Raw genomic sequence first — 24689 nt, 5'->3', positions numbered from 1 at the left:
ATGAGTTTCTGGATGATGCTGATCCAGATAATAGTCCTCTGAGTCAGAGTCCTAGTACTTCACCTGAATTTGTGAAGTAAGCATCTCCATATGGACTCTCATCCTCATCAGAATATTCCTCGTCCAGAAGAAGAGGTGGAGGCAATGGTGTTACCCTACGGGGTGATGTCATTACCGGTGTTGTTAGTCTTTTCCTGATGGAAATTTTCACTTTTTGGATCGTCGACGGTTTAATGAAACAGTTTCTGCATCATGAGGAAAAAATGATCTTCCTTATATAATGACTCTTTGGTGATCCATGATCGTAATAAACCTTAAAACAGGGCAATTAAGCATTTGCACTGTTGTTCATTAAAACAGAAGTACTCTAAGGAGAAAACATACTTTGTGTGCCAAAATGGTGGATATTAATTGGTTGTTAAATCGGTGACCTAAATTAGAGAGATGCAAGATGCCAACATAATTTTCAAATGCATAAACCACATCCATTCTGTTCTACCTGATAAAGTTTAAACCCCAAATCTTCCACCTATTTATAATTTCAGTTTATTAAATGTATTGTTTATTGATTAAAATCACACTATTTTTCAGAGTGAGTAAAACGAATTAATTAGTTAAAGAATCAAAGTTCATTAAAATCCATTTGAATAAAAAAGGTCCAAAGCCATATTCACCTTTCTGGGAAAAGGATTGAACAAACGCAAAAACTAAGCATTAGAGTTCTTTTTCGTAGTCGCATAAGCTGCAACAAATTGAACAGTGTTTATATGCTGACCAGCTGACCATGCTATTGGAAATCCATCAATGTAATGCATAAAAAGCATATATGAATAAAATGATGTCTTGCTGCTTTATGCAGAGGGGCTAAAAGAAACTGTGGAAGAGATTTTTCGAGGGGAAATAATTTAAGAGTTTTTCATGCTTCCCGTTCTTAAAAATGACACCACTTTTTACATATTTCTTGGCCACAATTTAAAAGTTCCCCACAGTTGTGAAAGAGTTCCAAAGGGCTTGCAAATGTAAAGTGCTGAACGTATTAAAATAATTTGACCACGGATCTTATTTGGATTGACACAATAAAAGAGCGTGCCAGGTGATAGCTTTAAAGGAGTTTACCACTGCGTACTGCCTCGTGTAGCAGCTAGCTAAACAATAAAACTCGAGTATTAATGATGGTTGCTGCAAATTAAATTCTAATCTGATGTGATGTTGCCTGATTGAATAGGGTAAAGAACAAGTTACTTACCTTCGGTAATAGATATAGGTTAGTTGTAGATTCCTTACCTTAGAATTTCCCCCAGGCTTCTGACTGGATCCAGAGATTTTTCTTAGAGGTACCTCTGCGTGTCGGTACCTCTGCGCCTATCATCTGCGCCGCGTTTGCCGGGATGATGTTGCAGAGCCTACTTAGGCGCCGCCTTTGCACGCTGACGTCCGTTCTGACACGACTTACCACGCCAGAAGCGCAGAGCCATGAAAGACACTGACCACTGGTGCACCACAACTAGAGCCCTGAAAGGGAGTCCCTGTCCCTAGAAGTCAGGTCGCAGAGCGAGGAGGATAGGTGGGGTGGTAAGGAATCTATAACTAACTTGTGTCTCTTACAGATCCATCGTTACTGAATGTAAGTAACTTGTTCATCTGAAAGAGGCAGTTATAGATTCCTTACCTTAGAATAGATAACCCAGCAATACTAACCCCAGAGGATGGTCTGCGAACTAAGTTCACACCAGAAAATCCTGGAGGACAGAACTGGCAAAAGAGCAGTACCTCCAGACTTGGCTGTCCAGGCAGTAATTTCTAGTGAGCGCGTGCAGAGATGCCCACTTTGCTGCCTGGCAGATATCCAGGAGTGGGACTCCACGAACCAATGCAATGGTTGCTGCCGTAGCCCTAGTGGAATGAGCATGCAGGCCCACCGGATGATCCTTCACTAAAGCATAGCACATTTTTATGCAAAGGACAACCCATCGAGAGATGGTACGTTTTTGACCAGCCTGGTCTTTCTTGGCACCTACATAGCCAACAAAGAGTTGCTCACCTGGAAATCTTTAGTGAGGTCAAGGTAGAAGGACGCCTGTTTAGGGTCGAGACGGTGGAGTCTCTCTTCCTCCTTGGAAGGGCGCGGAGGTGAGAAAAAGGTGGGCAAAGTGATTGATTGTCCTACATGAAGTGGTGTGACCACTTTCGGAAGGAACAAAGGCCTCGTTCTAAGCAAGACTATGTCCGGTAAGAAAGGGGGCTTGTAGGATAGAGCCTGAAATTCACTCACCCTACAAGCAGAGGTGATGGCAAGTTAGAAGCTTGAAAGGACAGTTGTGAAGAGGCTCACTGGGAGCACACATAAGATATGTTTAAACAAGATTCAATTCCCACTGGGGCATTATGAAAGATGGAGGAAAGAGATGAGTAATGCCCTTAAAGAAAAATATTTACAATAGGGTCTTGAATAAGGAGGGCTGATCTGGCAGCCAAAGAAAAGCCGAGCTAGCAGCAAGATAGCCTTTGAGGGTGCCCGGGGCAGAGCACTGTTGCGCCAAAGAAAGTATGTACCAGGGGACCTCTGAAAGAGGGGCAGAAAGGGGATCCACAGCCTTTGCTGTGCACCATACCACAAACGTATTCCATTTACAGGCGTATACCGATTTAGTGGAGGGATGCCTGGCTTCCAAGATGACATCGCAGATTTCAGGTGGAAGGTCAAAAGCTGTCAACTGTCACTGCTCAATCTCCACGCAACAAGTTGGAGGCTGGACAGGTTTGGGTGAAGAACCGTCCCCTGCTGCTGCGACAGAAGTTCCTCCAGAAGGGGCATTCTGATCGGAGGATCGATGGCCATGCTCAGGAGCTCGGGGTACCAGACTCTTCGTGCCCAGTCCGGAGCCACCAGAATAACTTGGGCTCGGTCGCGCTTGAGCGCTCGGGGAAGAAGTGGTACAGACGGAAAGGTGTATAGGAGGCCGCAGTTCCACTCGCGACGAAAAAGCGTCGCCGAGCGAGTGCCGCCTTGGAAACTCCAACGCGCAGTATTGCTGCCATGGCGCGTTCTCTTCGGTGGCAAACAGATCTAACCAAGGCTCTCCCCACCGCTGTAAGATACCGTGCACCATCTCAGAGTGAAGACGCCATTCGTGATCGACCAAGCACCAACGGCTGAGTTTGTCCGCCCTAGTGATCAGAGAACCTGCCAGGTGTTGAATCACCAGGGTCATGCCCTGGTGTTTCGGCCAAGTCCATAGGCAAAGAGCCTCTTGGCCTAGGGTTCATGACCCCTCCCTGCCTTGTTTGTTGCAGTACCACATGGCGGTGGTGTTGTCTGTAAACACCTGCACCACTTTCGATTTGAGCGAGGGAAGGAATGCTTTCAGTGCCAGTCGAATCGCCCGGACCTCCAACAGCTTGATATGGAGTTCGGACTCCGCTGGAAACCAGACGCCTCTCCCAGATGGCCGCCCCATCCCAGGAGTGACCCATATATCACCACTGTTAGATCTGGTTGGGAAAGGGAGAGGGATCTGCCTCTGACCCAAGCTTGTTTTTTTTATCCACCAATGCAGTTGTTGTGCAGTTCCCTCCGAGATCTGGGCGTAGTCTGAAAGATTCCCCTGATGCTGCGCCCACTGGAACTTCAGTTCCCTTTGCAGAGCCCGCATATACCACCTGGCATGATCACCAGCAGGAGGCCATGAGGCTTAGCAGCCTCAGGGTCATCTTAACCGAAATCCGGGATAGACGCTGAAACATGTGTATCATAGCCCGAATATGCTCGGGAGGATTGGCACAAAACTGCACTTTGTCCAGAACATCTCTGATAAAAGGGAGTGTCCGAGAGGGTGTCCGGTGTGACTTCGGCACGTTGATAGTGCACCCCAGAGAGTGCAAGAGGTCCACCATAGTCTCGAGGTGGGAGATGACAGCCTGGGGCGAAACTCCCTTCAACAACCAGTCGTCAAGATAAGGGAATACTGGAATCCCTGATCTGCGCAAATGAGCTGCGACCACCGCCATCACTTTCGTGAACACCCGTGGGGCACTGGTAAGGCCAAAGGGGAGCACAGTGAATTGAAAGTGCTCTTGGCCCACCGTGAACCGTAGATGAAATAAGTGTCCTGCAAGTCCAACGCCACCATCCAGTCTCCGGGGTCGATGGCGGACCTGAGCTAACGTGGGCATTTTCAACTTTTCCTTCTGGAGGAAGCGGTTGAGGGCCCGGAGGTCTAGAATAGGAAGCAGGCCTTTGTCCTTCTTGGGCACCATGAAGTAGCAGGAATAGCAACCACGGCCTGCTTCTGACGCGGGGACCCTCTCTCTATAGCCCCCTTGGCCAAAAGAGCGGAGAATTCCTTGCGGAGAAGCGCCAAATGATCCTACGATATTCGATCGACTGACTGTGGCATGGAGGGAGGGATAGTCTTGAAGGGGAGGGAGTAGCCCCTTAGGACAATCTGCAAAACCCACCTGTCCGACGTGATGGATTGCCACTGGGGAGGTGATGGCGAATCCTGCCTCCCATTGGCGGGCCTGAAACATCGGACTAGGAAGGTTGGAGGATGCGGCAGGGGTGGGGAATGGTGGACTGGCCTGCCCGCTGGCTCCCAGACCTGCGAGATCGCTGTGTCCCGCGTCCCCGGCCACACAGAGGCTGAGCAACTTGCGTGAACTGGTGGCTAAGCTGGGCCGGATGTGGCTGGGCGCCCCTTCCGTATCCACAAAAGGGATGAAAAGCAGACTGGAGTGGGCGAGAATGCGCAGTGAGGCACATAGATCTGGCCGTAGCCCTAGAATCTTTAAAGCGCTCCAGCGCCAAGTCTGCTTTGTTGCCAAAAAGACGACTGCCATCAAAAGGCATATCCATCAAAGTTGACTGGGCATCCCCTGCAATGCTGTTTAAACAAAAAATAACACTATTAACAAGGAACCACAAAATCTGGAAAATATTTCAGTGTGCTGTGAAATACTGGTTTCATCACCATAATACCCCCAAAACGACTCTTTCTCTTTGTCGGGCCACTAGGATTATGCGGCAAGGTTATCTAAAGTATGTGTTTAAAAAAGGTAAATGATGTGGCACATTTTTAGGTTTCGTAACCTGGCGAGGGGCGAAGCCACTCCCAGATCGAAATCTGTTGTTTCTAATAGTGAGGTTAGGACAGCCTCTGTTTCCAATTGGCTAGCTCCATAAATGGAGGCTAGCCATTGGGAGGCAGAGGCTGTCAATCGCGTTTTCTCTCGAAAACGCGATTCGGGGGCGTTTCTGGTGCTTTTTTTAAGCCCCGCCCCTTTGTCCCGGGCAGCGCTGCGATTGGCTGCCGGCCCGGGACACCCCCGTGACGTCATTCCCGGGCCGCGCTGTGATTGGCTGCCGGCCGGGAAACCCCCGTGACGTCAGCCAATCACAGCGCGGCCCGGGCCTGACTTGTTTTGAAAGCATGCAGAAATCAAATGCTCGTGTTTTTCGTAGCGGCCCTCGGCGTCATTAGACTAATTAATAATGTACAAAACCCGGTTCAAACAAGAAGTCGTCTTTGTGTACTAATAAACATTTTCAAATTGTTTTTAGAGGCAAGCATGACACGCTTGGGAGTGATAAAAAAAGGTACATATAAACACTTGTCAAGATCAGAGTGGGAGCAATTGCTTCAATAGAACGCACTCCCATGACAAATTAAACCTTGTTTTAAGGTTGGTTGCGCTTCTTTCCATATCCAGGCGCACACGGGCATATGTCGCTTACTAACCAGTTTTTGATAGGACAGTCGCTGAAGCTGCTCGTCATTGGATGACAAACTTGGCAGGCTCACGGGATTGGTTAGTACTTCCGACCCGAAGTTTCGATTTACGGAAGTGTTTCCTAGGAATGCTGCTCTTCCCAAGAGTGGCAACATTTTTGCACACTTAGAAGAAATATAACCCTGACTCGTCTGTTATAGTTTCAGGTCGCAGGTATGGCTCTTGCCTTCCCCAGGGCGCCCCTAATACCGGCGCTGAATGGCCCCCTGCAGCGCTCCGTGCACATACTGCTAGGCAGTGCCACGGTCTACCGGCCGTCGCCCACCTACCCTCGCCCGCTCTGGGCTGTGCCCTGCAGGCTGCATGCCAGCTCCCCCAAGAACCTGCCCCTGAAACAGTGGACACTGGTGGTCAGTCCCGTCGGCCGCCTGCTGGTGGAGCTGCCTTGCCACGTGCGGGTGCGGGCTCTGGACCCTGTCACCTACCCAGACGGGGACAGGGTATTCGTCACGGTCAGCGGGGCGCCCCGGCCTCTGCCGCAGGGGCTGGACATCAAGGACCTCGAGGTTAAGTACAACGAGTTGGCCAAACGGATGAGCATCCTCTCTGAGCACATCGACAGCCAGAGCCAGGTGGAGGTGTGCACGCCTGCCAGGTTTGGTACGTGAGAAGCAGCAGAGCAGAGCTCGAACTTTAAGAGCATGTTTAGACCTTCACGCCTTTTAAGAGAGCTATATTTCCAATGTGCTACTGTACACGTTTACATTAATATATCTATGTCTGTGACATTTGGATCCCTCATAGGACACCACTAGTGACACTTAATAAAACGCTAAGAAAACTGGGGTATCTACCTCAGTTAATCTTTGAATAAAGTAGTGTTCTGTCCATAATGACAATAACAAGGCTGCAATAAGAGAATGCAGCAAAAACATATGGCTAGGTAAACTAAGCACATCTGATACGGGACAAGCGAATACCTCTGGGATTATCCCATGTCAGATCCCACTCTTTAGTATTTGTGGCTTGATATTTTTATGTGTATAATGTAGTGATATGAACTTGCTCCTTCGTATGAGCAGCACTTCCAGTTTTGAGTTTTCCATGCGTTTTAACTTTTAATTCTTAGGATATTTGCATTTCCTTTTAGAAAATACTGCAAGTTTTAAAAAAAAAACCACACACACGAGACTCCATGATATACTTAAACCCAATCTGGAATTAGTCATGTTTTTAGTTTTATTATGGGCTTGTTTCTGTTTACGTTTGTATGTCTTTATTTCTCGTAACACTGCAAACATGACAGGTGTGCTACTACTGAAGTATAGTTACTCTTTCAAAAACAAATTCATCTACCAACATATTCTGGAGCTTTATTAACATTTTTAATACTCTTATTAAGGAAACTGTGCTCTGGTGCAAGGGCACTTAACCTAGCCTAGAAGCCGAATATGCAAATATGTATCTTTGTTATTTGCTACCGATGATTGGTGAGTGTTTATTTGACACCATTATCTGTAGCTTGATCTTTGAGGCTTTTCCTTTACATATACCCTCATTAAAGTGAAATGATGAGGCTTTGGCTATACACGAGAAACTTGAGAATAAAAATAAGCATTGGTAAAGCCGATATGTATCACCTTTGAGACTTACTGGCTACCATTTTTTTGTCATGTTGCACAGTATCCCTGATGCTATGCAGCATGTTTAAACAATTTTTTAAAAGCCACATCATTTTGTAGGCGTGGTTAGTGAAAAGAAAAAATGCGGAAAATCCTATTTTTATTTATTATTTTCGGAAACAACACGAGGTAAAAAGTGTTGGAAGCAACACAGAGAGCTGGTGGGGAGTGGAAGAAACATGGGTGTGCAGAAGCAACATCATGGGGGTGGGCGGTGGTGAAAGCAACACAGGATGTGTGTGGAGGGAAGCAACACTGAGGGTGTGAAGGAAGCAACATGTGAGAGTGGGTAGTGGGAAGCAAAAGATAAACATTTGGCGCTGGTGGAGGAGGCGCACATGGGTGGTGAAAGAGCAACAGAAGCCAGCATGACAGAGGAGGAGAAGTAGACAAGAATGCACTGGGTAATACATGTACTCTAGAAGAGTGCTTAAAAAGAACAAGCACTGGCGTTGCCAATAGGTCTCGCAGTAGGAAAGTTGGAGCTATTGGTTTTGTAAATGACATTTTATATTTATATATCGTTATTGGCATTGTCAATAACAATATATAAATATTAAATGTCATTTACAAAACCAATAGCTCCAACTTTCCAAATGCGAAACCTATTGGCAACGCCAGTGCTTGTTCTATAGTATTTCATCCATTTGAACGATAAACATGTTATGTAAAATCCACAAATTGTACCAAATATTGTATGTATAGTAGATCCACTATTATGTCTAAATGCTGCAACCACTAAATTGCATAAATCCACTCGCCTTTGTCCACTCATGGAACGTAAACCGAAGCATTCTAATTCAGAAGAAAGATTTTTCATGGTATGCACCCAAAATCAAACCTATTATTGAAAAATATATATAATGGACATTGTGTAATATGGTCCAGTATTGTCACTTCAGGGTTCTGTGGCATTTACAAAACCACACAGCAAAAGCCAAAGTGGTTTGTATATGTCACCAGAACAACTTATTGGCATTATTGGACCATATTACACTACTAGCCGATATACATAAGTGTAGTGTTTTTTTATGATTAACCTACATTTTTTAAACATTAGGGGCTAGATGTAGGTAATCTCATTTTACAGATTCCTAAATACCGAATGTTACCAATTCGGGATTTAGGAATCGGTAAATATGATGTAGGTAATAAATCGGTAAAATTTATCGATTCGGTTATATTTCCTATTACTGATTCGGTAATAAGAAATACCTTTCCATTCATTCCCATGGGCCTGGAGGCCCATAGGAATGTATGGGAAGCCATTCACTATTACCGATTTGCTATTTACCGAATCGGTAATAGCAGGAGCATATTCAAGGGTGGCAGGGTGTCACATTAACACTCTGTTGCTTCCCTGAATCGTGCATGTGTGCACAACTTGTAGTTGGTGGTAAATAATGAATCTTTAAAGCAAAAATGCACTCATTTGAGTGCTACCTACATAGGTTTTAAGGATTCGGTATTTTACTGATTCCTTAAAATAAGTAATCGGTAAATTACTGAATCCTTAAAACAAGCCTCCTACATTAGAAACGGCTAAGTACTGGTCGGTAACGGGAAAATCACCGATTTTCGGACGTTACCGACCGGTATTTAGCTACCTACATCTGGCCCTAGGACTCTGCCAAATTTTACTTGGTTCCATCAGACTGTGCCAAAGCTATTAGTAAATCAAAAATGTTTTCACTTCCACTTTAACCCATCACTCTCCCAAACCTGAAATACATAACTTATGTGTAACTTGCTAACTGCCTGCCACTCTTGTTACAGATTAATCAAAGAATGCATTTAACGTTGCACTAACGTGATACATTAACCCAAATATGATATGCTTCTGCCAAATTTTGTGCAGCTTCATCATACAGTGCCGCTGTTATTTTCTCCATGACCCTTTTTTAACTCCGACCCACCTTGGAGGATCTAGAGGAGCTTAAAAATACTAAAAGAGGGTTAAACATGTGGAGTCAAGGCAAAATTCCATCCAAATTCATCAAACTGATTGTATGTCGTTACAACGCATTCCGTTGCAACGCATGCCTTTACCAGGCATGCGTTACAACATAATGCTATTTCCACGCATAACCTTTACCACAAATATTCCTTTACCACGCATACCTTTACAACGATTTTCGTTGTAAATTTATGCATGGTAAGAAAACAAGTTACTTACCTGTAACTACAGTTATCCAGTATTGGTATCTTTCATATTAAGAAACATTATCTGACCACCAGAAACATTACAGTGCATATGATTATACTCCTTCATCATAAATGCAATAAGAGGAACATTAAAAGTCTAACCTTAATGAAGGAGATGTTGAAGAATAGCTTGTCCCACTGCTGCATCGTCCTGTGATGCAGATTGTAAGCAGTAGTGCTTCGTGAATGTGTGGACATTTTTCCATGTCGCAGCACGACAAATGTTCTCCAGTGAGACTCCAGCAAATAAGACTGTAGAAGCCGACATAGTTCTGGTGGAATGTGCTTTCACCTTTCTGAGCAAAGGTTTGTTGGCTTTATCATGGCAAAATTGTATGACAGAAGATAACCATCTGGCTACCGTTGCTTTTGTCACGGCTTGTCCCATTGTGGCTTGACCATAAGCGATCAACAGCTGATTAGATTTTCTTATATCTTTAGTTCTTTGAAGGTAGAACTTCAAGCAACGTTTCACATCAAGTGAGTGCAAAGCCTTTTCTGCCGGTGTAACTGGATCCGGGAAAAAGGTCTTTAGCTTTACTGGTTGGTTCAGGTGGAATTGAGATGGTACTTTAGGAATAAATTGTGGATTTGTTCGCAAAGTAACGTAATCCTTAGAAAAATGTAGAAAAGGTTCTGAAATTGTGAAAGCCTGGATTTCACTAACCCTTTGGGCTGAAGTGAGTGCTAACAAAAGAGCCACCTTCCAGGTTAAAATTTTTAGGTCAGCCTTGTGAATTGGTTCAAAAGGTCTCCTCATCAATTGAGATAAAACTGTATTGAGATCACATTCTGGAGGTGGAGGTCGAACTGGAGGAAAAGCTCAAAATAGCCCTCTTAGAAATTGTTTGATAAGTGACAAAGAACAGAGTGATGGCTTGTTGGAACTCTTTCTGAATCTAGAAATTGCAGCGAGATGGACTTTGATAGATGAGAATACTAGACCTGCTTTAGCAAGTAATAGTAAATAGGGAAGCATATCCTCTGGTGGGGCCTGGAGTGGATGTACATTATTTGTTTCGCACCAATGACAGAAGCGCTTCCATTTAAAGCGGTATGTTCTGATAGTCTATCTAAAGCCCGCGCTCAAAGTACTATCTCTACAGTCCTGAGACATTCTGAGATCTTTGAATTCTAAGAAGTCAGGAGCCATGCGTGCAAGTGAAGCGATTGTGGATCCGGATGCAGAATCTGACCTCTCTCCCTTGTCAGCATGGAGAGAGTTGGATTGAGACAAATCGGACGTTGTTGTGACCACAGAAGCAACTCTTGGAACCAATACTGCCTCGGCCAGCGAGGAGCAATTAGGATAAGACTGCAATGTTCCCTCTTCATCTTTTGCAGAACCCTTTGGATTAATGGTATCGGGTGAAAAGCGTATGCATAAATCCCTGACCATCGCATGGACAGGGCATTCCCTCTTGATCCCCGTTGAGGAAATCTGCTGGCTTAATAAAGGCATTTGCTGTTCTGTATCATTCGTGTGGTCACCTTTATGGAATCGTCGAATGACCCTCCGGCCTGCTGCCATTGTTTGTGCAGCTCTTCTTGAAGCGGTCTCATCCTGAGTCTTGCAAGTGGGACTAAACTGATCGCTGAAGAGCACATCCCCCGAAGAGAAGCGAATGTTCGGACAGAAACTGACTTTGTTCTTGAAATTACCTTGCCAGGCTTTGTAATTTGTTCTGGCGATCCTGAGACAAGAACGCTTTGGATTGTTGGGTGTCTAGTGTTGCTCCCAGAAAAGTGAGAACTTGGAGGGGTTGCAACTGTGACTTTTTGGCATTGAGAGTAAGTCCCAGATTTGAGAATAGATGAAGGCAACTTTTTACAGCTTGTCTCGTAGCCTGCTTTGATGGACCCTTGAGCAGCCAATCGTCGAGGTATGGAAAGACTTGTATTACCTGAGACCTCAGTGTGGCAGAGACTGGAGCTAGGCATTTTGTGAATATTCTTGGTGCTGATTTCAGCCCGAATGGGAGCACCTTGCAGTGAAAGTGGACGCCAGCCACCGTGAATCGTAGGTATTTGCGATGTTTGGGGTTTATAGGGATATGGAAGCAGGCGTCTTCCAAGTCCAGAGAAGCCATAAAGTCCCCTTCGTTGAGGCAGTTCAACACATCTGTTAACGTCACCATCCGAAAACTCTGTTTCTTCAGAAACCTGTTGAGTCTGCGCAAGTCGAGAATCGGGTGCCACTCCCCTGATTTTTTTTTTCCTTATGAGGAAGAATCGAGAGTAGAATTCTTTCCCTTTTTTCAAGACTGGAACTCTTTCTATTGCATTCTTGCGGAACATGTTTAAAGCTTCTTTGAACAGTAAGTGAAGACGAGGGGAAGGGGGACCCTTGGGCGGGGTCGTAGGTGGTTTCCTTAAGAACTCGAGTGTGCCCTCTTTGAACAAGGTCGAGGACCCACTGATCTGATCTGATCTGATGTGATGTGATGTTCTGCCGTTGTTGGAAAAAGGCTGAGATCTTCGCGCCCACAGAGAAGGGGAGAAGGTTCGACTGGCGTCCGGCAAAGCTCATTGTTGTTTATTTGAGTCGCGGCCTTGATTGATCGATCGCCGGCGTCCGCCTTGACGAGAGAAATTGCTTGAAGATGATTGCCTGTACGAAGGCTGTTTGTATTGAGACTGGTATTGTCTGTTTTGCTGATTGTGGTAATTTCCTCTCGAGGAAAATCCACGGCCCCTTGATCCTCTGAAAGATCCTCTCTTATACTGCAGGGTACCTAGCGACTTAGCCGTGTCTGTCTTGATGGTCAATAAAGCGTCATCTATATGCTTACCAAAGAGTGATTCACCATTGTAAGCCATATCAAGTATTTTAGTCTGCACCTCCGGTCTAAAAGAAGTTGCTCTGATCCATCCCTGGCGTCTGAGAACAGCAGCTCCTGCTAGCTGTCTAAAGTTTGTGTTTGCAATATCTAAGGCGCAGTCAATTATTTCTGATGCAGCCCGTTCTCCTTTGAGCACTATCCTATGTGATTCTTGCTGGCGATTTTCAGGTATCAGCTCCAAGAATTCCGATAACTCTGACCACATCTGGCGGTCATAATGTGGCAAAATTGCCAGAGAATTAGCTGCCTTGATGGATGATGCAGCATTGGTGGATAACTTTTTTCCTATCGGGTCCAATCGTCTGCCCTCTTTATCTGGTGGAGTTGAGATTGGGGTAGACGGATTTTTTGACCTCTGTTGTGCGGCCTGCGAAATTACAGAATCAGGACGCAGGTGACCCAGCAGACAAGATGGAGTATCTGGTGGAGCCCGATATTTCTTTTTGATTCGAGAAAGGACTGCAGGAATAGAGGCAGGCGTCTTCATAATCTTAAGGTCTTCCTTCCAAATAAAATCTATAATTGGTATAGACCTGGTAATTTTCCTATACCCTTTTTTTTGTAAAGTCGTAAAGAAAACAATCCGACTGCTCAATAGTGACCGGAAGTTCAAACCGCGTAGCAGCCCTCTGCATGATATTATGAAAGCCGCCAATATCCTCAGGTGGTGAGTCAGATGGTTGCGGAATAGGAGGCGAAGGCATGGGGATTACATATTCATCCCAAGGATCTCCAGGCACATTATCATTAGGCAATTCGCCTTCTTCTCTTTCATCTTCATCCGATGATGAAGTATCCTGATTTCCGTGTGGTATTGGCTCTACAAGGTGTCTTGGTGAGGCAGGCTCTTGTGTCGGTGGTGGTGGCGTAGGTGTAACCGCCGGTACAGTAGGTACAGTCAGAGTAGAGGTTGTAGGTGGAAACCTCTGCTGATAGTCAGCCAACATGGCTTGTTAAATCCTGAATTAATGAAGGAGGAAGATGACCTGTGTCCTCCGAACGTGGATCCCTATGTGACTGGCTATGATAAGGCGTAGACAAGTCTTCATGATAAAAATGCTCATTGAAGTCGTCCTCTTCATCCTCTTCCTGACTTTTTATCTGTAACTCTGATGGATGGCGTGCAATCCCATAAGGGCCTTCCTCCTCATCGTCCTCTTCATCAGAATCTTCTTCCTCTACATATGTCTCCAAGATATGTGAAGGTAACACAGGAGAAATATTGGTATATTCCTGTCTATGGTACGTTTTCAATTAAAGATGGGTGTAGGTAACAGGTGATGCTTGAGACCCTTGAGGTAACACAGACCAAGATTTCAAAGGTGGACTTTTGGTCATAAAAGGGCTCTTCCTCGACATGGGCGTCTTGACCAAAGGTGCAACAGCCGACTGTGTCATAGTTGGGCTCGTCGTCGACGGAATCGTCTTCGACGGTGCTGCCGTCAATGGGCTCTTCGTTGACGAGACCGTAGTTGATGGGGCTGTCGTCGATGCACTCTTCGTCGACGGGGCCGCCTTCGAAGGACTCTTAGTTGACGGGGTTGCCGTCGACGAGGCCGTCGTCGACTGGGCAGCCGTCGACGGGCTCTTCTTCGCTGGACCTGCCATCTACAGGCTCTTCGTCGACGAGATGTTTGACGTCGACGGGCTCTTCGTCGACGATGCCTTCGACGTCGACAGGGTTTTCGTCGACGATGACTTAATTGATGACGATTTTGAAGGAGTGACAGAAGTAGATTCTTTAACCCCAGAAGTTTTCTTAGAGGCCGAAACTTTAGATGACACAATAGGAGAGGTTATAGCTCTTGTAGAGACCGTAGATGAAGAGCTTGAAGTAGAAGAAGTCACAGAGACTGTGTGAGAAGACACCAGTTAAAGAGTCTTGACCTGGGCTTTACTCACTGTTTTAGTTGCAGAAGATTTGGTAGACTCTGAAGGCGGAGGTAAAGGTGATCCAGAAGGAGGTGAAGACAACCTCCTTGTGTGCGCTGAAGCTCTATGAGAGGATTTATGGTGTTTTCTCCCCTCAGGAGAAGAGCTGTCTCTGGATCTGGCTCTTTTGCTGGAAGTAGAGGCCCTGTCCTCATCATCCGTAGAAGAAGATTTGAGCCATAAAAGAACTCTTGCCTCCCTGTCCCTGATGGTCTTGGCAGAGAAGGTTCGACAAATCCTCCAATCCTTTACAATGTGATTAGGATGTAGGCAGTAAATGTAGTCTTTATGCTGATCATCTACATGGACCCTCTTTTTATCACAGGTCCTGCAAGCCTTGAAGAGAGCTTTCTTTTCAGACATCCTGAAAGAACAAAGAAGAAAAACTGAGTAGGCACTCGGGGAGACTCCTTTCCACACGACGTGCGGTGAAAATCTGAGGAGAACTGCCTCTGCTAGGAAGGTTCTAGAGGGTGCTGGCATCTGATTGGTTGGAGCTATTTTCAGCACTTTTCATATAATGAGGTAGATAGGCTACTAAGCTTTGGGCCTTTTGGGCCTACTGTCTTGTCAGCCTACTACAATCTTATTCTAAGGCACTGCTTTTATATGTATTTTTACCGTGGGACTCCCGCCTCTGCGACGGGGAATGATTCGGGCATGTGAATCTATGAAAGATACCCCAATACTGGATAAGGGCATACTCTTGGTAAAGGTTATACCCCTCCCCTGTACCCTTAGGTGACCTCCCAGCCCCCAATCCTTCTTATAATTACCCCTGTCCTGAACCCTCAATCCTTATATATTTTTTTTAAAACTAAAATTCCCCTTCTTCCCTTCGTCTCCTCTCCTTCATCTTCCTTGTTGACTTTGTACGTCGTAAAGAGGAAGCGGAAGTTTCTTTCCGTTTCCTCTCAAATGACACCGATTGCCTCCACTTCGCGACGTGACATCAGGTGCGTTTTTTTGGAGGGGGGAGGCCCCTTTTTCTCACGCTTTATTTTTTATTTTTGGGGGGAGACCTTTACTACGTATCTTGGAGTAAAGGTATGCATGGTAAAGGCTTTCGTGGTAACCATGCATGCGTTGTAATGCATGCATGGTTAAGGTTTGCGTGGAAACTGCCACGTTGTAGTGGCCGTTTCCCCATCAAACTATGACAGATCCCAAAAATTTCGAATCACAACTAACTTGAAGTTACTCGCACCAGATGTTCACGAATCTTGGTATCACTTGCTAACTACTTGACACAGATTGATCAAACCGAGCCAAAGTTATAAGCAAATGAAAATTTGATTGACTCCTTCCCCCTTTATGAATATGAAAAAATTCTAAAATAGAAATAGTCATCTGAACGTACTCTCTGTCAAATTTCAATAATTGTCAATTCAAAGCAATTAAACAAAAACTGGCTTTTCATCTGACAAAATATGAAAAAGGGTTAACTCCTTCAAGCCCACAAGGTACCATTTTTATTAAATACTTATATCAAAAACTACTGAACAAATGTACTCAAAAAGTGTTTTTTTTTATAGATTTGGTGTAAAGTTCTAGGTTTATGCCAACTTTGATGTGAATCTGTGCAGTGTTTTCTTTGTTCTATCTTTTGACAAATTTCTTATAGGAGCTAAAATGGGAAAGATCTATTTTTTCACCTGAGAAACTTAGTTGACTGTTTGAGTACATTGCTAAGTTGAATGCAGATTTGTACAAGGGGTTAAATGCTATAGGCAAATCTCTTTAGTATCGGATACTATGCTCGATTTTGCTACTAGCACCATTTTGTATACGAGAGCCATCCATTTTTCTTCCTTTTAGAGAGTACATTGTGTTACTTTTGATTGGGTGACCTTTACAACATCACCATGTTGATGGAGGCCAAGTGATTTCTAACAGAATTATCTTCTAACTTTTTCTGTTCCTTCGAACATTTAGGTAAGCAATTTCACTGCTCCACCTTGGGGTGTAAAGAGGTGCTACCGAGCATGCAAGAACTTCTGACCCACCAAAAAACTCACTACAAGCCAAATCGGTACTTTAAGTAAGTGCTCTGAACTATGATTTTACCTTATCTTGTTTTTGTGTGTGTGTGTGCGTGTGTGTGTATATGTGTATATGTGTATGTATGTATGTATGTATATATATATATATATATATATATATATTAAACACACAACAGGTAAGCCACACGAAGAGAAGCCTCAAGAAGTTCGTAAATATTCGCATTTATTGTTTCCACAGCTTGCCAGCAGACAGTCAAAACCCTTGCAGTCTTTAGTAAAATAAATCAGCCTGACGCGTTTCAGGAACTCTGTCCTTTCATCAGAGGCATGTTCAGAAAGATTACGGAGCAGTTTGTGGGCGTGCACATTCATTAATTATTAGTACCTGCCTCAGTGGGCGTGGTTTTCCGCTAGGCCATCTGGTCCTAGTAGTGCGTGTACCATCTTCCCCAGGTGGGGCACTTGTAATCCCTCAAACCTTAGAACAGTTTTCATCCAAGTGGGAAAGAACTGTGCACTGGATGCCGTCTGCCCTGCTTTGTAGCTGTGAAATTATGCCCAAGACAGCACCACCTGAATTGGCGCCGCACTTGTCGTCTTTTCAATTTAACAGCTACAAAGCAGGGCAGACGGCATCCAGTGCACAGTTCTTTCCCACTTGGATGAAAACTGTTCTAAAGTTTGAGGGATTACAAGTGCCCCACCTGGGGAAGATGGTACACGCACTACTAGGACCAGAAGGCCTAGCGGAAAACCACGCCCACTGAGGCAGGTACTAATAATTAATGAATGTGCGCGCCCACAAACTGCTCCGTAATCTTTCTGAACATGCCTCTGATGAAAGGACAGAGTTCCTGAAACGCGTCAGGCTGATTTATTTTACTAAAGACTGCAAGGGTTTTGACTGTCTGCTGGCAAGCTGTGGAAACAATAAATGCGAATATTTACGAACTTCTTGAGGCTTCTCTTCGTGTGGCTTACCTGTTGTGTGTTTAATTGAAATACGGCCGTTGCCAGGCCGTGAAGAGAAGCTCACCGCTTGGAGGCGGGTTCATGCAGGCTGTGAATCTCGGCATGTAACATTGAAAAGAAGACAAGTGCGGCGCCAATTCAGGTGGTGCTGTCTTGGGCATGATTTCACAGCTACAAAGCAGGGCAGACGGCATCCAGTGCACAGTTCTTTCCCACTTGGATGAAAACTGTTCTAAAGTTTGAGGGATTACAAGTGCCGCACCTGGGGAAGATGGTACACTCACTACTAGGACCAGAAGGCCTAGCGGAAAACCACGCCCACTGAGGCAGGTAGTAATAATTAATGAATGTGCGCGCCCACAAACTGCTCCGTAATCTTTCTGAACATGCCTCTGATGAAAGGACAGAGTTCCGGAAACGCGTCAGGCTGATTTATTTTACTAAAGACTGCAAGGGTTTTGACTGTCTGCTGGCAAGCTGTGGAAACAATAAATGTGAATATTTACGAACTTCTTGAGGCTTCTCTTCGTGTGGCTTACCTGTTGTGTGTTTAATATATATAAATATATAATATATATATATATATATATATATATATATATATATATATATATATATATATATATATATATATATATATATATAGATCCGTTGGTATGATGAACCCCTTAGTGAATAATATATATATATATATATATATATATAGAGAGAGAGATCCGTTGGTATGATGAACCCCTTAGTGAATAATTATATATATATATATATATATATATATATATATATATATATATATATATTATTCACTAAGGGGTTCATCATACCAACCGATATATGTATATATATATATATATATATATATTATTCACAAAGGGGTTCATGCATACCAACAAATCTATTTTAAGTTAATTACTAATTCTGGGGAAAAATGTGATTTGCTCTATTTTAACTGTATGCTTGCTCTCACACATTCACCTGTTATCTTGATGATGTGCAGTGGCATGTTGGTGTTCAGAATTTTGAATGGTACAGTATGTTATTTGGGGGCTGGAGGAAGAGAATCTTTACAGGAAGCTGTATAATTGAGCATATTTTAGTGTTAGCTGAAGTAGACATTGGCCTTGCAGTGATCACTAAATTTCTTGCCCATGATATGAAACCTAGACGCCTTGGCTAGCCATGTATAAAATTTGGTTTGTGCTTGGTCTTCCTTTCTGTTAAAAAACCAGATTCCCCATCTTCTTCTAATGAGGCCTATTTGTGGTTCGGTGGAGCTCTGCTCTTTTGAAATTGAGTCCTTCAAAAAAAATTCACATTACAGGCTCAAATCACCCTTTATCACCGGTCTATACACAATTGCTGCACTCCATTACCTGGGGTAAAGAACCTCATTGTCAAATAGGAAAGAAAGATATTTACTTATAATTTTTCTGAGTGGCAATCTTAATTTAAGGACAAGTTACTTACCTTAGGAATGCCTTATCTGGTAGGGACATGATTTAGCTGCAGATTCCTACCCTTTGAATTTTTCTAGTTTTCGGCAGGTTCGCTTGGAGGTCTTCGGTGAACCAGCTGGCTCTCTTGCTGATGTGGGTGTTGGGGGGCTTCTTGAGCGGGGCGAGGGTGTTGGCGCAGTCGTTGATCCATCGAATGGGGCTGCGTGCTGCTGCGTCAGGTTGGTCGGGTCCGCGGGTGGGCTCTGGGTGAGGGCGGCGGTTAGCTGGTCCTCCTGATCTTGCCCCAGCTGAGGCGCGGCATCTGTTGGGTGCGGTGGTGTGTGGTGGGTTTCTGGAAGGTGAAGTGGATGCAGTGGTGGTCGGTCCAGTGGAGTTCGGTGGTGCGGTCGAAGAAGACGTGGGTGCTTGCTGAGAAGATGGGATCAAGCGTGTGGCCGGCGGAGTGAGTGAGTGAGTGTTGTGACGAGTTGTCTGAGTCCGAGGTTGTCGGTCAGGGTGGAGGAGTTGGCGTCCTTGTTCTTGAGGTGGAAGTTCAGGTCCCCGAGGAGGATGTAGTCCGTGAAGGCGAAGGCGTGTGTGCTGATGAAGTCGGTGATGGAGTCACTGACCTGCGGTCGGGGTCCTGGGGGTCTGTAGAGGAGGGTGCCTCTGAGGGTGGTGTTTGGGTCGGTGTGGATCTGGAAGTGCAGGTGTTCGGCAGTGCTGAGGGTATCGTCGGTGTGTGTCGAGATTTTGAGTGTTTCTGTGGACGATGGCAATTCCTTCTCATATTCCGTTGGGGCGGTCCTTGCGGGTGATCTTGTAGCCTTCCCGGATGGCTATGGCGATGTCAGGTGCAGAGGAGGGGGGCAGCCAGGTCTGTCAGGAAGGCGACTACTGGGGCGTTGGTGTCGAGTAGGTCCCAGAGTTCGACGGCATGTTTACAGGCGGAGCGGGTGTTGAGCAGGATGCATCTGAGGAAGTTGGGTTCCTTGTTGGCCGGGTTGGCGGGCCAGATGCTGGTGAAGCTGCAGTTCCGGCAGGAGAAGGGTCCTTTGGTGCGCTTCGGGCGGCCAGGCAGCAGATGTGTGATCGTTGAGTGCGTGGAGGGTGCTGGAGTCGTAGCAGAGGCGGGTGTCGTGGCGTTTGAAGGGGCCAGGGGTCCTGGCGCTGGGCGCGGTCCAGGCGCAGACGTGCTTGCCTTAGGCACGCGTCTGCTGCGCGGCCTCCATAAGCGGGGAAGTGGGGGTAGGAGCAGCTTGGAGGCGGGAGCGGGGTGGCGAATGGGAATGCAGGGGGGCGGGGACGCAGCGGGGGGGAACCACGAAGGGGGGAGCGGGAGGGGGTCACAAAAAGCAAGGGGACACAGGCAAAAAACGGGGGCACAGGGAGATGCAAAGCAAAAAGGGGCCAGACAGCAAATATAAAAAAAGCACAGTGAGCAGTGGAACAGAATGCAAGGCAGTAGAAGCGGGCACAAACCAATCACAAGTGGCTGCAGCAGCGGGCACAGCGCACACAGGGGGCTGTGTGGCGGTGAGGGGAGCAACCTGCCTGGTGACAGGCTGTTTTAATAGTAAGCAGCCGGAGGGGGACTTTGTGCAGCGGCTCAAAGGGAGCGCACACTAGAAAGGTAAGAACCAAATTGAGGTCCCACTGAAGCATAATGAAAGGGGAAGGAGGGAACATATGTACGAGGCCTTTGAGGAATCTATTTACAATGGGAGATTTAAATAAGATGGGTTGGTCTGGAAGCCTCAGGAAGGTAGACGGTGCTGAAAGGTACCCCTTGAGAGTGCCCAATGCAGAGCCCTGCTGGGCAAGGGTCAAACTAAAAAGTAAAACTTGAGTGAGGGGAGCAGAAAGGGGATCAATAGACCTTTCTGTACAATATTTTACAAATTTGTTCCACCGGCAGGCCTACACAGTCTTGGTGGAGGGCTGCCTGGCAGCCAAAATAACATTGCAAACTTCGGCAGGAAAGTAGAATGCAATCAACTACCGCTGCACAATCTCCACGCAAGAAGGAGTAGAGTTGACAGGTTTCAGCAAGAGAACCCTCCCCTGCTGCTGCGACAAAAGATCCTACCGAAGGGCCAGCCTGATTGGAGGATCAATGTTCAATTGTAGAAGCTCTGGATACCAGACTCTCAATGCCCCGTTTGGTGCCACAAGAATGACTTTGGGCTGGATGCTCCTTATCTTCTTGAGCACTCTGGACAGGAGTGGTATGGGCGGAATGGCGTATAGGTGCCTGAGCTCCACTCAAAGCGTAAAGCGTCTCCGAGCGAGAGCTGCCTTGGAAATTCCAATGCGCAAAACTGCTGACATTGCGCGTTCTTGGTGGAGGCGAACCGATATAACCTTCCCACTGCTGAAAGACCACTTGCGCCACCTCGGGATGGAGATTCCATTCGTGATCCGCTCGGTATCGACTGCTGAGTTTGTCTGCTCTGGCGTTCAGAGAACATGCCAGGTGTTGAACCACAAGGGAAATGCCCTGCTGTTCCAGCCATGTCCACAGATGCAGGGCCTCTTGACAAAGGGCCCATGACCACATCCCACCCTGCCCTGTTGCAGTACCACATGGCGGTAGTGTTGTGCATGAACACTTGAACCAGCTTTCCCTTGATTGATGGAAAAAAGGCTTTTAAAGCCAAGCAAATCGTTCTGAGCTCCAGCAAGTTGATGTGGATTATGCCAGAGACCAAAGTCTTCTGATCTCCACCTCTCCCAGTTGGCCACCCCATCACAGTAGTGGCACATCTGTCACTACTCTGTGATCTGGTTGGGGAAGGGAGAGGGATCTGCCACCGACATAATCGTGGTTGGTCAGCCACCACTGCAAGTCTTGTGCATTTCCCTCCTAGATCTGGACCATGTCAGAAAGATACCCCTAATGCTGTGCCCACTGGAACTTCAGGCCCAACTCCAGAGCCTGCATATGCCACCTGGCATGTGTCACTAGCAAGATGCTGGAGGCCATTAGGCCGAGCAGCCTCAGAGTCACTCGCCCAAATCCAGGATAGAGGCTGAAACATCGTATCATAGCCTGAATATCCTGGACTCGCCGCTAGGGAGGATAGGCCCTAAACTGCACTGTGTCAAGAACAGCTCCGATGAAAGGGAGCGTCTGAGAGGGAGTCAGGTGTGACTTAGTCACATTGATTGTGAACCCCAATGAGTGCAGGAAGTTTGCTGTAGTCTGAAGGTGGGAGATGACAGCCTGGGGCGAGCCCACCTTAAACAGCCAGTTGTTGAGAACAGCTACCATTGATGAAATCGCTCCACCCAGCGAGTCGGTTGTTTCGAGAACACAACAGATAGCAAACTTTGCTTCATCTCTCCCGTCTGCTCCTGCTTGGGAAAGGACGGTCCGGGCTTCCTCCAGAACCTGTGGCAGCACTTGTGCAACCATTGCCCACAGGGCCAATAAGCATGCAGTGTTGACTGACCACAATGCAAGTCTGGTGGAAAAAAACTTTTCTTATCCCAACTGTCCAACCTCTTGGCTTTGAGTGCAGAAGGGAACGCACTGTGGGAGATAGAGGCTTGGCACACCAAGCTCTCTGGGTAGGGTGGTTGGTGAGAAAATTTGGGTGGCCCGGTGGAGGGCGATGGCGCTGGGCAATTGACCTATACACTGGAGACCTGGTTCCAAGTAGGACATCGGTTAAGGCCTCGTTGACAGACTGCAAGGGTTCAGAGGAGGATCTCTGTCAAGAAATTCGTCTTGACTGCCACGGAAGGGACCTGAAAGTTCAAGACTTCTGCTGCCCTTCATACCACCATAGTTAATTACGCTCCCTCCTCCATAGCCACGATAGAGGAGAAAGCAGGCCAGAATCTGGAGAGGTATCCAGTTCACTGGCCTCACCCAGTTCTCATACCAGTCCATGTCTTGATAAGGCTGGTCTTGTGAAGTGTCCAGCAACCCCTCCCAATCTTCCTCCATTCCTAGCCCTTCAGAATAGGGCTGAGAAAGAGACCTAGAACCAAAGGGTTCAGGAGACACCGATCCGGGAAGTCTGGGATACGAAAGGAGCTGGCGCTGCTGGGGGACGCCGACTGCTTTGGGAGTCTGTGTCTGGACCGGGAAAGGTTGAGGTTGCACGACCAGCGTCGGTCTGGATCCATGGGGGGGTCCTCTTCACCGGGGCCAGAGCCGCCGGCGATAGACCCGATGGAGCCCCCTCTGAGCCTCCTGGGCCCGAACGTGGGTGCCGTTTGGGTCAAGCCGCCCAAATATGAGGTACATGGTGTCCTAGAATTCTTTAAGCTGGGCAGAGGCTCCTCCGGCATCCCGGAGAGGCAGCGTAGTGCGGAGCCGACCCAGGCGCAGGTTCAGCGGAACTCCTCCGTTACATCATTTGACAGAGAGGGTGAAGTTGAAGCATGCTTCAACTACTTGTGTTTTTTTTGTGCCTCTCACCTGACCGACTCGACAACTTTAAGTGGGAGGACAAACACTTGGGACTCCTAGAGCAGTGCCCGGACCACTCTAAACCGGGGCCATGAACAAGACCTCCAATGAGAACAATGAGGTGCAGAGCGCCAGGCCGCAACCAGCTTTAGGAACTGCTCCCTCAAAGTTTTTGGAGCCATGGTCCGGCAGTCGGAGCACAACTTCTAATCATGGTTGCACTCCAGGCACCAGAAACAAACCACGTGTGGGTCCATGACCAACATGGTGTGCTGACAGGCGCCGCACGGTTTGAAGCCAGGAGTCTTCTTAGACATGGTGTGGGAAAAAAAGCAGCCTACACACCTAAAAGTGGTCGAAAAAACATTTTTTTAAAAAGCCAGTCAAAATGTAACGGAGGGTAGCTCTCTTCACAGATCTGCACTGACTGGCGCGAAAAGAAAAGAACTGTTGTCGGTGCGCTGAGGTGGTGCCTATATAGTCTGACGCTTGGGAAATTCAAAGGTCAGGAATCTGCAGCTAGATGTCTCTATCGGATGTCCTAAACACAGAATGTTTCTGCCCATAGCTGAGATCACGGAGCAGTGTTGTTCTTCTAAAGAGATGGATTGTTTAAGAAGGGGGAGAAAAGGCACCTGGCTGTTCTCAAGAAGTTAACCTAGTAAATTGTTCCGGTTAAATAATCTGAACCCATCCCTTAGAATAGGTCATTCTTGCTATGGAACTATTGCATAAATGGTGCTTGGGTAGAGTGGTGTTACCATACCAACAATGGCAGTAGGCGGGTTTGTCTGCTGGCTTAAATCCATTTGTCCTGCTAGAAATGTTTAACCTGGAAATAGGAGGGGGCATCATCATATCCACTATCACTGGAATCTGTCTTCTTTAAATTGCTCATGCATGCATATGACACTGATGTAATTGAAACTTATCCCGTAATGGCTGTAGGTCTCTTTAGCAAAGTTGACTGACCGTCTCTCGGAAATATAAATAATCCACTACTAGAACGTTATGTATGATCCAGGCAAGAGTTGGCTTATACAATGTGTAGGAAGGTTGACCCCTGACTATGGTTGCCCCCAACTTTTTGCCTGGTGTTTTGCTGGTTTTCTGACTTAGTTGACCTGAGGCCCTGCTGTTCAGGACCTCAGGCCCACTGCTCTCTCTGTAAAATGGATTCCATGTACCTTAGGTACATATCTAAATTGGATACTGAGTCACCTTATCAGTCCCTGTACTGTGTACCTTAGGTACCCAGGGCCTAGGTGTACCCAGGGCCTACCAGGGGCTGCAGCATGTATTATGCCACCCCTGGATGGCCATCCAAATCTGACACAACTGGCTGCACGACAGCTGGGGCAAGGTGGTGTACTCACCCTTTGCTTTAGATATAGTATACCTATATCTAACCCTAAAATGGACACACAGATCTCCTATCAGTCACTCCTATGGCAGGCCTTAACAAT

At 46.4% G+C, this 24689-nt stretch overlaps 1 protein-coding gene across 2 annotated transcripts in view; it reads left to right on the top strand.

The window, feature by feature from the left end:
• Positions 1-24689, top strand: part of ZNF414 (zinc finger protein 414) — a 176052-nt gene that overhangs the window by 28653 nt on the left and 122710 nt on the right. For both annotated transcript variants that reach the window (XM_078670108.1, XM_078670109.1), the window contains exon 4: positions 16328-16433. In XM_078670108.1, the coding sequence (XP_078526234.1) occupies positions 16328-16433 (106 nt within the window). The remainder of the gene's footprint in view (positions 1-16327; positions 16434-24689) is intronic.

Source organism: Lissotriton helveticus, chromosome 12 (assembly GCF_964261635.1).
Source record: "Lissotriton helveticus chromosome 12, aLisHel1.1, whole genome shotgun sequence".
Lineage (NCBI taxonomy): Eukaryota > Metazoa > Chordata > Amphibia > Caudata > Salamandridae > Lissotriton > Lissotriton helveticus.
This window is presented reverse-complemented; position numbering and strand designations above follow the sequence as displayed.